Raw genomic sequence first — 12,994 nt, 5'->3', positions numbered from 1 at the left:
TGTTTTGGGTTTTACTGTTTTTGTCTTTTTGCTTTGAATGCTCAGACTGCTGTCAGCCTGTTTAAGGTGTCGATGCCCAAGTATCACTGATTATATAGGTTGGGTACAGCACATATGATGGCAGAGTAAACAGCTACCCATGTTGAATGGAAACACCTCAGTGCTGATTTGAAATGGTTTGTGTGACCCAAAAACATTTCTGAAGATGGTTGAGACCATAGAACCATTCCAAATGAGTAATTTCTCATTCCAGGTTAGATGAGCTGGGGTTGAATCTGACTGCTCTGCAATGTTTTGAAAATGTACTGCAGTGATTTATCTGCATGACCTGTGGTTTGGCAGCAGCAGTACAAGATGCCCTCTTGAAGGACCACAAGGCTGGAAGAAGTCTCTCAGACAATACTGACCATGCAACAAAGATACTGTATTTCTGAGCTCTTTTTCCTCCTGTTCTCCTGCAGTCCAACAGAGGTAAATACCTCTACAGAACTCCCTGAATTTACGACAGAGAGAAAAAAGAAAAGGGCTGCTGGTGCATACAGGAAGGATTATTCACAGTAATACAGACCTTGAAGGCACTCTACACAAGTCATGTCAAAGATTTTCTTCAAGGTCCCTCTTACCTGTACTCCTGCAGGTCCTGGTGCACCTTGCTCACCTGGGACCCCAGGTAATCCCTGAAAAACAGAGGGAGAGGTAAAGGAGCTCCTTCCACAGAGAGAAGGAAGTGTGATTTTTGCAGAGGCTGTCACTACGCAGGGCTCTGTCCCTTCTGGGAGCTCCATCCAGAACAAGTGAGTCCAGAATACAAATGCAGCAGTACCCAAATGCACAATTTAGCTGAACCATACCACTTCAAAATCCGTTAATAAATCTTGCACATAAATTACTGCCAGACAAGCTTCAAGCAAATCCCATAGTCCTCCTTTCAGCTACTGAGGCCCAGAACTATAGATTAGGTGCTGAACTCCAGTAGTCATGTAGCTTCCTCTACAGGCAGTACAAAGAGAAGCACTACTGTGGCTATTTCTGATGAGAGAAGCATCCCAGCTATGTAAGGAGCATGTCCCAGCCTCTCCTTCCAAACCTGACCACTCTCATGTCCTCTCCTTGTTAAAGTTCAAAGCCAGTTGAAGAAACACTTGGCTGTACTTACAGGTTCTCCACTCGTTCCTCGATCTCCTTTGTCTCCTTTTGGTCCAGGTTCACCCTGATATAAAACAATAAGACAAAGAGAGAAATAAAAGCTATTTCCAGGGCTGGAACTCACACTAGCCCTATTTAGCAAGTGGGCTCTTTCAATCAGTTACTCACTTCTGACACAAGGTGTCAATGAGTCAAAACTGAGTGCCACACTAAGACATGGAGATCACTGTCTAAACTTCTTGGTCTGCTCTGATACTAACTGAAAAATATATTCAGCTTAAAAGGAGAACATTTTTCCCTCACGCAGAAGAGTAGCTAAGAATATTCCCAAAATCAAAAAATTAATCTCTAATGTTTTAAAAGGCCACATGATGTGACCAATAGCAAAAGCACCAGTGACACTGCACTACCCCTCTGTAGGACCACAGCCCTAATGTCATTCTACAGTGATCCCAGATAAAGACAGTTCCCTATTCCACCTATAAAAGAGAGGTGTTCAGTGACCATCCTGGAGCATTTCCAGAGGTGTGCACTACATGGCTACTCCTGATCTCTAGTTCTATTAACATCTCCATTCGCTCATACAGCTTCCTCTCCCTCCTGCAATGTCAGTACATTTATTCATGCACCACCATCACTACCTAATAAGATTAATTTATTCCTGTTCTTCCTCCTAACAGTAAATTGAATATGCATTCAGACAGAAGTTCATCAGCTTTGTCCTGTCTAGAGTAATAATCAATAAATCCATATTTCTGCTTTTTTCATAAATTGAAAAGGAAAGCATACAATTATGGAACTAGCTAGAATAAACCAGGCACTACACGAATACTCACATTTATGTATTGTTATGAATGTATGTATTCAGGCAACAGCGATCATTACTTATTCATTATTTATCATACCAAGTGTTTCAATTATGTAATCAAGGAAGAGTAAGAACATCAGTGATTTGAGCTACACACACAAGCAAGGAATAGTGATCAGCCAAAATGCAGAGCCAGACAAATCAGCTTGAATTTTATTTACGTCTGCTATTTGCCAATCATTTCTGCAACACCTGGGAATTCACAGTCCATTTTCAAATGATTCTCTATCAGACAAAATAAGTGTAGTTGCATAAATATTGCCTATGCTTGTATTTATTATGCATTATGAATAAATATTATCATTTGTGATAAATAATGGGAGGAATTTTACTCTACAAGTAGCATCCCATTAGATCGACTTTTAACCAGGCAGTCCCTGATGCCATCTAGTGTCCCTCAGAAAGACATCAGGCTTACCTAAAGCAGCTCAAGCAAAGGGTCTAAAGCTGCAAACCTGTGTGTTTGTGCCTGGAAGTTATTTTGTGCAATGACATTTCAAATTCTGAAACTCATTTGAGAGAGCAGAACAACAAAGCACATAGGTCAGTACATTTGTAGGCAGGGATGGTGTAACTGAGTGGGAATAAGGATGTATATTACCAGGGAAAACAAAACTGCAAAGGGAAGAAGAAATGAAACAGGTAAAGGGGAAAAGTTTTTAAGATTTTCCTTCTACTTTTTCCTTGATACTTGACTTGCACAGTAGTGCAAAATCTAACAACCACAGACATGGGGAGAGGAAGGATTTCTTTGTAGATTCATACACTGGTTTGGGGAGGAAGGGACCTTAAAATCATCTAATTCCAGCCCCTCTGCCATTGAAAAGGATGCCACCCACTAGACCAGATCGCTTGAAGCCCCATCAAACCTGGCCTTGAACATTTCCAGGTATGGGACACCCACAGCTTCTCTGGACAACCTGTGCCAGTGTCTCAGCACTCTCACAATAAAGTCCCAAATGCCTAATCCAAACCTGCTCTCTGACAGTGTAAAGCCTCTGATCACCTTTTTGGCCTCCTCTGGATTTGCTTCAAGAGATCCAAGATGTCCTTGTTTTGGGAGCTCCAGAGCTGGATGCAGCACTCCAGGAGGGGTCTCACCAGAGCAGAGGGGTAGAATAACCTCCCTTGATCTGCTGGCCATTGCTGCAGCCCAGGACACAACTGGCTTTTGCTAACACAAGCCACCAGAAAAGCTGCCTGCGAGTCCTTTCAAGTTTTCCAAATCCATGACTCTGCCAAGGCTGCTAACACTGCCTGCCAGTGCTGCCCACTGGCAGCTGCTCTTAATCCACTGCCACCCACTTCTTACCTACACCTCAGTGCACAGCAAAGACACAGTGACAGCTGCCACCACCCAGGCCCAGAAGAGGACTTACAGCTTCCATGACCTGCTCTCAGCAGTACCCTCCTGTAGTCTCAATTGTGTCTCAGAAATTCCTGTGCTACTTAAAGGAAAGCACAGGAATTGCACAGTGGGGGTCCAGCTGTGCACAGTAGGAGACAGGAGGCAAAGTGAGGAGCCACCTCTTTTTCTACTGCTTTTGCCCCTTCCCAGCCATTACACCTGACCACCACTGTGGTTCTCTCACCCCATCTCCAAGACTATTTCATGATCCTAACTGACTAGCATAAATATATGTGAAATAGCTCCCTGGTTCAATACAACACACAATGGCAAGGATTGGTTTTGGAGAGGGCGTGACAACTGTCAGCACCCTGCTGGTCCTGCCACCTCTGTAACATTACCCATGACACTCTCTTAGGGCTCATCACCTCCTTTTGACACTTTAATATGTACACCTGTACATCCAAGGTAACAATTCTTCCCTTCCCTTCTCCTCCCTCACTGTGCTATGTGCAGAGCTGCACTATGGCAGGTGTCACCGCAGTCATCTTGCACATGGAGAAATCCCACCAAATGGAACAGCTGACACACTTCAAACCTTTTATTTCTTACTGTCTTGCAGCTCATTTACAAGAGCAATGTACTCAAAAAATTCCTTCTGTGACTGTAGCACTACAAAGACCACATAAGATGTCATTGTTCTGCATGTTTCCTTAGATTGTAGATACATTTATATTTAAACATAACCTTTGAGCAAAGGGGAAAAGCAAGAGAAAGAAATTTGGCCTCTTTTCCCAGTACTACTTCACATCCTTATTTCCTTCCTCAGCCTCTGAAGAACCTGGCATATATGTTTTCTTTATAATGGCACTCCTACAGTCTACCTCTGCCATCCATGAAACCCCCTGATCCATAACAAACTTATTCACAGATCATATTATGTCATTTATTTCCCACTAGGTGCTGCAAATGGAAACTAAACCTTCAGTTTAAAACTCAGTTTAAGAGGCTGGGATAGCACACAGTTCTGTCCCAGCCACAGCTGATCTTATGAGCATGGCTTTGCACTTTTTTTAATTTATTATTATATTTGCACTTTTCATCATAGCTGTTTACAGTGATGAGGATGCCCAGAACCAGACTCAATCTGGGTTCTTTAATGAAAGCATTTAAATAACACAGAAAAAACTAAGGGCTGTGTGTCTATCAGATATAAGAGGGGATATGCCAGAGGCCATATTTATTAGAGATGTTACTTACAGGAATCCTGGGGTGTGGGGTGAAGAAGGCTGTCTGGAACAGAAACCAGAGTGTTAAAAACAGAATAGCCTATTTTCCTTAAAATGTAATAGTTTGCATGTACTCCTGTCATCACAGATTTCACATTCCATACATCCATAAGTAGGTTTATAAAAGAGCAACCCATTGTAACATCTGGATGTTTGGAAAGAAGCCCACAAATAGCTTACATCTCCCAGAATATTTGAAATATGAACATAAATTCAATTCTGTGTGTCCTACCATGATGAAAAAACAATCAATCTTTAAATTTTATAGCAATTTTACTGCTAGCAATCTCCAGCTCACTTTTCCACTTGGAGCCATCTTCTGTATTATTAAATTTCCTGATACCATGATTGAGCTTGGTGTGTTCTCCCTCTGCTTTGTACCATGCACATAAAACCTCAATGGGAATACATGGTCATTCTGAATGAGTTGCCACAAAAAAAAAATTACAAAGTTTTGTAGAAAGAGACAGCATCTCTTCTCAAAGCTGTTAAAATTTTGAAGAAAAAAACAGATCTTGGTGACATGTCAAAGCATTACCTACTTTCAACAGCTGCAACAGTGCCCTGCTTCCAGCCTAGATCAGTGGGAGGGAGCATGGCCAAGACATTATGTTACTCAGTATCACCTTATGCCACTGTCAGGGGTGGAAGAAAGAGGTTTTTCCTCTCACTTTGGAGAAGGGAAGACAGTCCCTTTCTGCTGGAGCAAACGAGGTGGATAGAGCAGGTCCTGACTGGAGGAAGCGTTCTGGGTGGCATGACTGCAGTCAGATCAAGTTTCACAGTCCCTCTTTTATCCACTTTTGTCATTAATATTGTTGCTGTTACTGCTTGGGTTTTTTTATCTTATTGATGTTTCCATAAATTGTTCCTATCCCAACCTGCAATCTTTGCCCTTTGTGCCTCCAGTTCTCCTCTCTGGCCACACATGGATGGAAGAGGGGAGACCAGGAAGTGAGTGAGCAGAGGGAGGTTTTGGGGTCTTGGGGGCTAAATTGGGGAATATCATTCCTAAACCATGACAAACAGAAATGATTTCTCCCTACAAACACAGAGAATTTGAGCAGTGGTGCACATCTCTATGCCTAGACATTTGCATTTTGTTTGTGAGCTGTCTTCTAACACAGATTCATCTTTGTTGTGACTGGGTCATTCTTGTCTGATATACGTGGAGTCTTTCTACACAAAGCACCACCAAGTGCTCTGGCATAGACTGAGGCCCAATTAATGGCAGGGAATAAATTACAACACCTTCTCCATTGCCTCCTCAAGGTCTTTAGGCACTCGATTTTCACCAACAGACCTTGATTCAAATTTTCTCCGCAATCTTTGAAGGAGGCAGCTGTATCCAGCTGTGGCTGGCAGAGCTGATGAGAGGATGTGTGCCATGTCTTGGATGCTCTGTGACTGGCCTAAGTCCTCCAGTTGCAATGAAGGTGTTGTTCCAAGCTGCTTACTCAGGTTTTCTTAGAGGGAACTCAGAGGTTTGTGTATTTACATTCAGTGGGTGCTGATTTAATCACCAGTGAACTTTACTGTAATTATACTCAGGCTCCCCAGAGCAACTTTGCATCTTCATTTTGAAAGCAATAAATTTATGTATTCTTGGTCTGTTTTTGCAAAGAGACAGAGGAAGGTACAACCTCACAAAAAAAATAAAAATACCAAATACACCTTGATATTGCTTCTCTGAAACAAAAGGAGATAATCTCAGAGCAAATAGGTCCCCAGATTTCTGCAGAGAAGTAAGAAACTTGAAAATTGTTTCTGAGGAATTTATGTGGAGGGAGTGCAATGATGCCTTGAATATTGTCACAGCACCAAACACAATCTTACTTACTGTTCCAGGTAAGCCTGGGGGTCCAGGGGAACCTGTGTCACCCTGGAGAGAGGAAAAAAATGTAACCAGTTACATAAAAAGAATCCCAAATAAAACTCAACATTATCATTTAGAAGATGCAGCATTACCAGATGAGATGTACCCCCAGCTCAGTAACACTTCTGGACAGAATTTTTGCTGTCCTTGCTTTGTTGCAGGATTCTCATTCTGTTGTCTCTACCCCACTATGATTTTATCATTGACCTGACTTCACAGGTTGATAAATTTCTAAAGTTGCCCCATCCAGTTTAGGATATGGAGTTTAATTTGCTTTTTAAATAAAAGTTGACCAGAAGTCTTGATTGAAAAACATGTTCTAGCTGAAATTCTTTCACTGATATAAAAATAAAAAAAACCCACATTTTTCATCAAATACTTAAGCTGCTAAACCCAGTTCTCCCCTAATTTTGAGTTAAAACTACACTGTTGCTGGAAGATCTCCTGAGCACTGGCATTGACCTTCCTGTGAGCTGTGCTCCACAAACATCTGTCCCCTGACACTTGGAAGCCAAGAACTACCAACAACACTTGTTAACCTCCCAGGTACAGGAAGTTCAGGTGCCTCATTTATGTCAGTGGACCACCCATGAAAGAATTCCCACCTCCACAGGTGGTGAAAGTCATGGATAAACTGAGGACTGATGGAAGAACCCACACCCTGAATATTACTGCCTCTGTAATGAGGGCAGTTTTTCCACTGGACACCCACAAGCATCTGCAAGGTCAGTGTTTCTTCTCCACCTTCATGTTCACAATGGTTGAATGTAAATTTTGGTGGACATTACCTTTGTCTACTTCTCTCACTTTCACTAAAATTAATGGTGTTGTGATGGCAGAAACCCAGACTGTTCCTGAAATTATTGTTCTATCCCCCACAGACAGGCACAGAAAACTTTTTAGATTTTAATTCCTGGCTCATTTATATCAGCCAATTATAAACCTGAAATTTACTTTTTTGTTAAAAAATTTAACAAAATAAAATTTAAAAAGAAGAAAATTTTCCTTGAATTAACTAAATTGTCTTTAATTCCATCAGATTTCATTGCTCAATAAAGTATTGTGTACATCCCACACATAGCTATTTCTGCTGCTTCTCTGTAAAGTTCAGCTAAAAGTCTTCCAAATTTACTACTCTTCCTCAGATAGCCTCCTCTATCACTTGTCTCTGCCCCTTGGTCTGTTTTCCTCTCTTGTCTAAGGATGATCATGGTCATTTCATGACTTACCTTTTCTCCTCTTTCACCTTTCATTGCTGGGAGACCGTCTCTTCCTTTTTCTCCCTACAAGCAGGGAAAGGAAAGCAAGAAATTTACACATTTTGTTTTGAATGCATCAGCCTCACCAAAATATTTTACACTCTCAGTTATCTTACCTGTCTTCCAAGATGTAGAACAAGCAATTAAAAATGTAACATTTTGAAGATGGCTTCAAAAATCCATTATATTTTCAAAATCAGTGAGCATCAACTGACTTCACAGAAAGTGAAGCACCAATACTATAATAACTTGTTTGTAGAAGATCCTACTGCCTGATGTAGTAATAAAAAAACAGAAGTTTTTTTTTTTTCCAGTTGGAAAAGACAGGCAGCAAAACAGTAGCTAATTCCCAGAATGAATATTCATATTACTATTTTTGGTTTGGGTTGGAAGGTACCTTAAAGACCATTTAGTTTCAAACCCCTGACATGAATATATTCTGTATCCTGTGCTCTACAAGGCATATAATGGAGCAAACTGCATGGAAAAACCTCAGTTGATTTTAGATCCTTCTTGATCACACTCAAGCATGTAATCAGTTATCAGGATTACTGACCTCACTTATGTGACTAAATTTGCCAGTCAGGCCCCTGGCCCAAATATTTCCCAGCATGAAGACATCTCCAGAGTTCTGCAGCTACCCAGAGGAAGCAGCAGACACCAGGACTTGGGTAGAAGTTAAGCCAGCAGAAATCAATCCAGCCTTCTGAAGCCTTTTCCAGGGCTCAGTGACAAGCTGGATTGTCACTAGAGGACATGAAGTATTTTCAAGGGTCTCCAGGAAATCCACACCGCAGCCGCTTTCACGAGGCAAAGCTTTCATTTTCAGGGTCTTGCCAATTCTTTTAGAGTTTTTCTAACCAGGTTACCCTGATTGGTAGAAGGAACAACACCCCCTTTCATCCCATTGGTAGGGCCAGAGAAAAACTCATAGAGAAAACACACAGAGAAAAACAGGAACTGTTCCCTGGGAACAGATGAGCTCCTGACAGGCCTAAATTTCTCTCAGGCTCAGAAATCCTGTCCAGGATTAGTAATTTTTAGCTGTTATCAAGAACTTTAAATGTCCTTAAGTCTGGCAAGTAATTCTGAAAGGGAGTTGTAAAGTGTAATCTACCCTCTGGAGTGCTAATCTTTTCTACTGCCTCACAAGCAGCATGGCACAACTCTTCACATTTAGGATAGACACTGTTCCTTAGCACTTCTGTGTCAGTTGGGAGCAGTCACTAGGCAGTGCCCCAAAAGTACCTTTCTGGGTACTTGGTAACTTTGCAGGTTGCCAATCAGCTGCTCACCACAGCCATCCCACCAAGGGACATCATCTAGGGACACTCAAGATAAGTCCTCCTGACGCTAAATGGCCAAAAGAAGAAAATTTGTGTCTCAAAGTCACTCACCCGGTCTCCTTTTTCTCCTCTCAGTCCAGGTAAGCCCCTAGGACCAGGAAAACCTGCTTCACCCTGAAAATAAGAAAAAGTGTGTGAAATTTGAATGCTGTAATACAGACCCTGCCTGAGTTTTCTCATGAGATTAACTGTAGATGTAGTTTGCTGAGAGAGAATGAGATTATCAAATAATTTCTTAGTCTTCCTTAGATTTCATTATTAAATAATATCTTAATTTTTTTTTTTAAACATTACTTAAAGCAGCAATTAAGACTTCTCTAGTTTTTGCCTGTTAACTGATGCCATAGAATTTAGGACATATTTCCTTCATGCTTCTCTGTAGCAAGAGCAAGAAAGCAAATGAAAGCACAAAAATAAATAAAAATCTGACTCTTATTTTAATCTTTAATGATCTGGTGTAGTCTGGAAATGCAAAAACTGCAGTGTATTAATCTGAATGGTACAGATGTCACCTGATGAACAGATCTAAAATTATCTGAGTGCACTATTGCACATTTGGATTTATTTTTGTTTGAACATTGCCTTTGAGTTTCTTCTTTATAATACTTGTTATTGGAGTAACTATGATCTCTGTGTCATGTGGTTTCTCCTAAATATATCAAGTACTCTCAAATTTAGCTCCCAGTTGACCCAGTTTGTAACCTGAAAACAACCATGTGGTTTCCTATTTATAATTCTTTTCTGTCTGAATTTATGGTGTGACATCACAAAGGAGATCAGCCATGGACAGGACCCAAATTCACTAAAGAATTGAACTAAGAAAAGGTAATCGCTGCTCTAAAGAGATTATCCTAAGTATAGGGAGAACCAAAGATAATCATGGTAGAGATGCAATGGGTCTGTAGACAAAATCAGGTGAGGAACAAGATGCTGTGGTAACTGAGGATGACTAAGAACATTTGAGAGATGTTGGGAGAATTTTAAGGAAAGCGGGATTTGGAGAGAGATGCAGTGGTGCTTTCTCAGAGCTACTGTGGGATCCTGGCTTTCATGGAATCATAGAATGGCTTGGGTTGGAAGGAATCCTAAAGATCTTCTAGTTCCAGCCCCCTGCCATGGGCAGGGACACTTTCCCCTCAACCAGGCTGCTCAACAACACATCCAATCTGGCCTTGGACACTTCCAGGAATGGAAATGGCAATGAGATTCCAGCAATCCCAGAGATTCAGAGAACAATCAGAGCATCTAACACTGAAGAGGACAATTTAGAGGGAAAATAAAAACATGGTGGAAATTTGGCCTCTGAAAAGAGCCTGAAGCAGAGTATCAGTGAGTTTGTAAGAGTTCAAGGACAGAAAGAGAATACGAAACAGCCAATGTGGATTTGTTAAGAATTAATCATATGAAGATCATCCAGCTCATTCCCTAGACATGAAAACTAAGCAGACAAGAAGAAAGCATTTTTATGATGTATCTTGACTTTAGTAAAATGTCTGACATAGGCCAAGATGATGTCATCTGTAAGTACAGAAATGTGGTATAGAATGGTCTCTGCAGGGTGGTGTATAACTGAATCAAGGAACAGCATTCATAGACCTGCAATTAGCAACTTACTGTCAAAATTCAGATATTTGAAGTCTTCTCAGGGACAGCCCTATTCAACTTATGACAGGAAAGAGAACATTTATGAAACATGTGGAGAACATCACGTTGTGGAGAGAGGGGCAAGGTGGTGTTAAAATTCAAAACAGCCCTGTGTGGGGAGATGATTCAGAACAAGGAACAGTGTTCTGGTTGGGGCCTGGCCCTTTGCTGCACTTGGACCAAGCCTGCCTGGAAACTTCAAGCCTGGGTAGTTTGTTTGTCCAGCTACAGTGAAATCAAGGAAGGGTACAGAAACCTTTCCTCCCTTGGAGCCTGATGAAAACACTCCTGAGGAAGCATTTGCCTGTGCTGTGGTGATTTCCCCTTACCAGGGACAGTAGGTAAGGATACTTTCCTGGGAACTGAGTGATACCTATCAGACAGATTATAAGGACTTTTGGAATAGCAGCAGTATAGTCCAGACTTTCAGGGTAGGATAATTGTTATTAACTTAATGAGTGCCTTATCCCAGTAAACCTCAATCTGTGCCTCAGACTTGTAGCTTTATTCCATCAATCCTAGAATCATTAAGGTTGGAAAAGACTTCTAAGATCAACCATAAGTCTCATCCATACAACTGTTGCACCTTCAATCACAGATGCAAATGAGATGCACAGATCCTGTCACTGGTGAATGGCTTTTCATGTGGTCATGTGCTATTTTGTTGACAAGGCAGGGTTTGCTGTTAAGACTTTTTCCTGCTTACCTGCTCACCAGGTTGGCCACGGCTCCCTGGTTCACCCTGGGAAAACAAAAGCAAATCTGTAACATTGTAAGGACTTGACCCTTTGGTAAGAATACTTTCTCATTAGCAAGGTGTGGTCCCTACTGGTTTGTGATCTACCTACATCCCACAAGGCCCTGAAATTGCCTTTCTGATGGCTTGGGAATGCAGACTGCAGGGAGCTAACACAAGGTCTGGGCTAGATCTCCCAGCACACTTAGGACTGAGAGACGAGAATCAGACAAGGGTTGGTATTTTGGAACACCATGAAAATCAGTGAACCCCATCTGCTCATCCCCTTACATCTCCAACTTCAGAGGAATCTTATTCTTCTCTCTTCAGCAGAAGACCTTCCAAAATCACATCTTGACTGACTCAGTGGATACAGCAGACTATGAAGTACAACCCCTTACCTTAGGGCCAACTTTTCCAGGAAAGCCTTCCTCACCCTTTTCCCCTCGTTCTCCCTGCAGGGAACACAAGAGGTCAATACACAAACTCCTCTGGTGGGCAGTGGTGAGGAGTAGTTTAACTCAGCTCCTCAGGATCAGCTTGAGGGTGTAAATAGAGTTATATAAGAATATGCTTCCTGGAATGTTTCTCCATTCTAGTGCCATTTGCAATCACATCTGCAGCACCCTACTGGAGAATTTCTGGAATAACACAATCACTGTTACATTAAAGATGTCCATAGTGAATTATCTGGAAAAAAACACCTCCATTCAGTTTCTTCAAATTGTATATGGTTAGAAAGTCAGAAAGTGTTTTAAAAAAAACCATAAAATTTTGTGACTGGGGCCTTGGTCACTGGTTACATTATGTAAATACTGTAAAACTGATCTTCCAATGTGGGTGGTGTCAGCATGGACAGCAGAGGCTGCAGTGGTTGAAATGTGGCTACATAGCTGGGAAGTGCAGTAAGTACTACACAGATGTATGAACAAAATCCAAAGTTTATTTAACATCAGAAGTATGTTATGAGCTGCAAATTCCTCACCTTTATTCATCAATAAATGGGAACTGGGGACTCTGCTAGACCTGGGATCAAGTATCAGATGCAAGAAAACCTCTGCCAATGCAATACAAGGCAATAGATGTTCAAGAGCTATTTTCTTCAATACAATCATATTTAATATAATCATCATCCCCAAAACCTGCTTTGGCCTTTGTAGTCAAAACGTGGTACATTTCTTTGACACTTATTTGCAGGGGGATGAGAAGTCAAGTGTCTCCAATCTCTACATTTTTCTCCTTTCTCCCAGTGCAGAGACAATGGAGGAGATAACTCTCCCTCCCAAGCCATAATTTGGAGAACCTTTCAAATGGAGCATAAGAGGTAGGAAATAATAATGAACCAACTTTCTGTCACACAGACAATAGAGAAAGCTCAGGGGGATGGCATCTCTTCTTTCCAGCCCTTCAGGGAGAAAAGAAAGGAACATCTTTGGAGTCTGATATTCTTTGTTCTTTTTCTCTGGGCCTTGGATATATGCC

General features: G+C 41.4%; 1 protein-coding gene across 1 annotated transcript in view; it reads right to left on the bottom strand.

Moving 5' to 3' along the window:
- The window catches only part of COL22A1 (collagen type XXII alpha 1 chain), a 251,184-nt gene that overhangs the window by 60,471 nt on the left and 177,719 nt on the right, over positions 1 to 12,994 (bottom strand). Inside the window, exons 28-35 of the mRNA XM_086877981.1 lie at positions 11,914 to 11,967; positions 11,483 to 11,518; positions 9,184 to 9,246; positions 7,757 to 7,810; positions 6,492 to 6,533; positions 4,623 to 4,655; positions 1,157 to 1,210; positions 624 to 677 (exon numbers count right to left, since the gene is read on the bottom strand). Of these exons, the coding sequence (XP_086734107.1) occupies positions 624 to 677; positions 1,157 to 1,210; positions 4,623 to 4,655; positions 6,492 to 6,533; positions 7,757 to 7,810; positions 9,184 to 9,246; positions 11,483 to 11,518; positions 11,914 to 11,967 (390 nt within the window). The remainder of the gene's footprint in view (positions 1 to 623; positions 678 to 1,156; positions 1,211 to 4,622; positions 4,656 to 6,491; positions 6,534 to 7,756; positions 7,811 to 9,183; positions 9,247 to 11,482; positions 11,519 to 11,913; positions 11,968 to 12,994) is intronic.

Source organism: Cyanistes caeruleus, chromosome 1 (genome assembly GCF_971803275.1).
Source record: "Cyanistes caeruleus chromosome 1, bCyaCae1.hap1.1, whole genome shotgun sequence".
In the NCBI taxonomy this organism is placed as follows: domain Eukaryota; kingdom Metazoa; phylum Chordata; class Aves; order Passeriformes; family Paridae; genus Cyanistes; species Cyanistes caeruleus.
The sequence above is the reverse complement of the archived record's forward strand: the minus strand, read 5'-3'. Positions and strand labels throughout refer to the sequence as shown.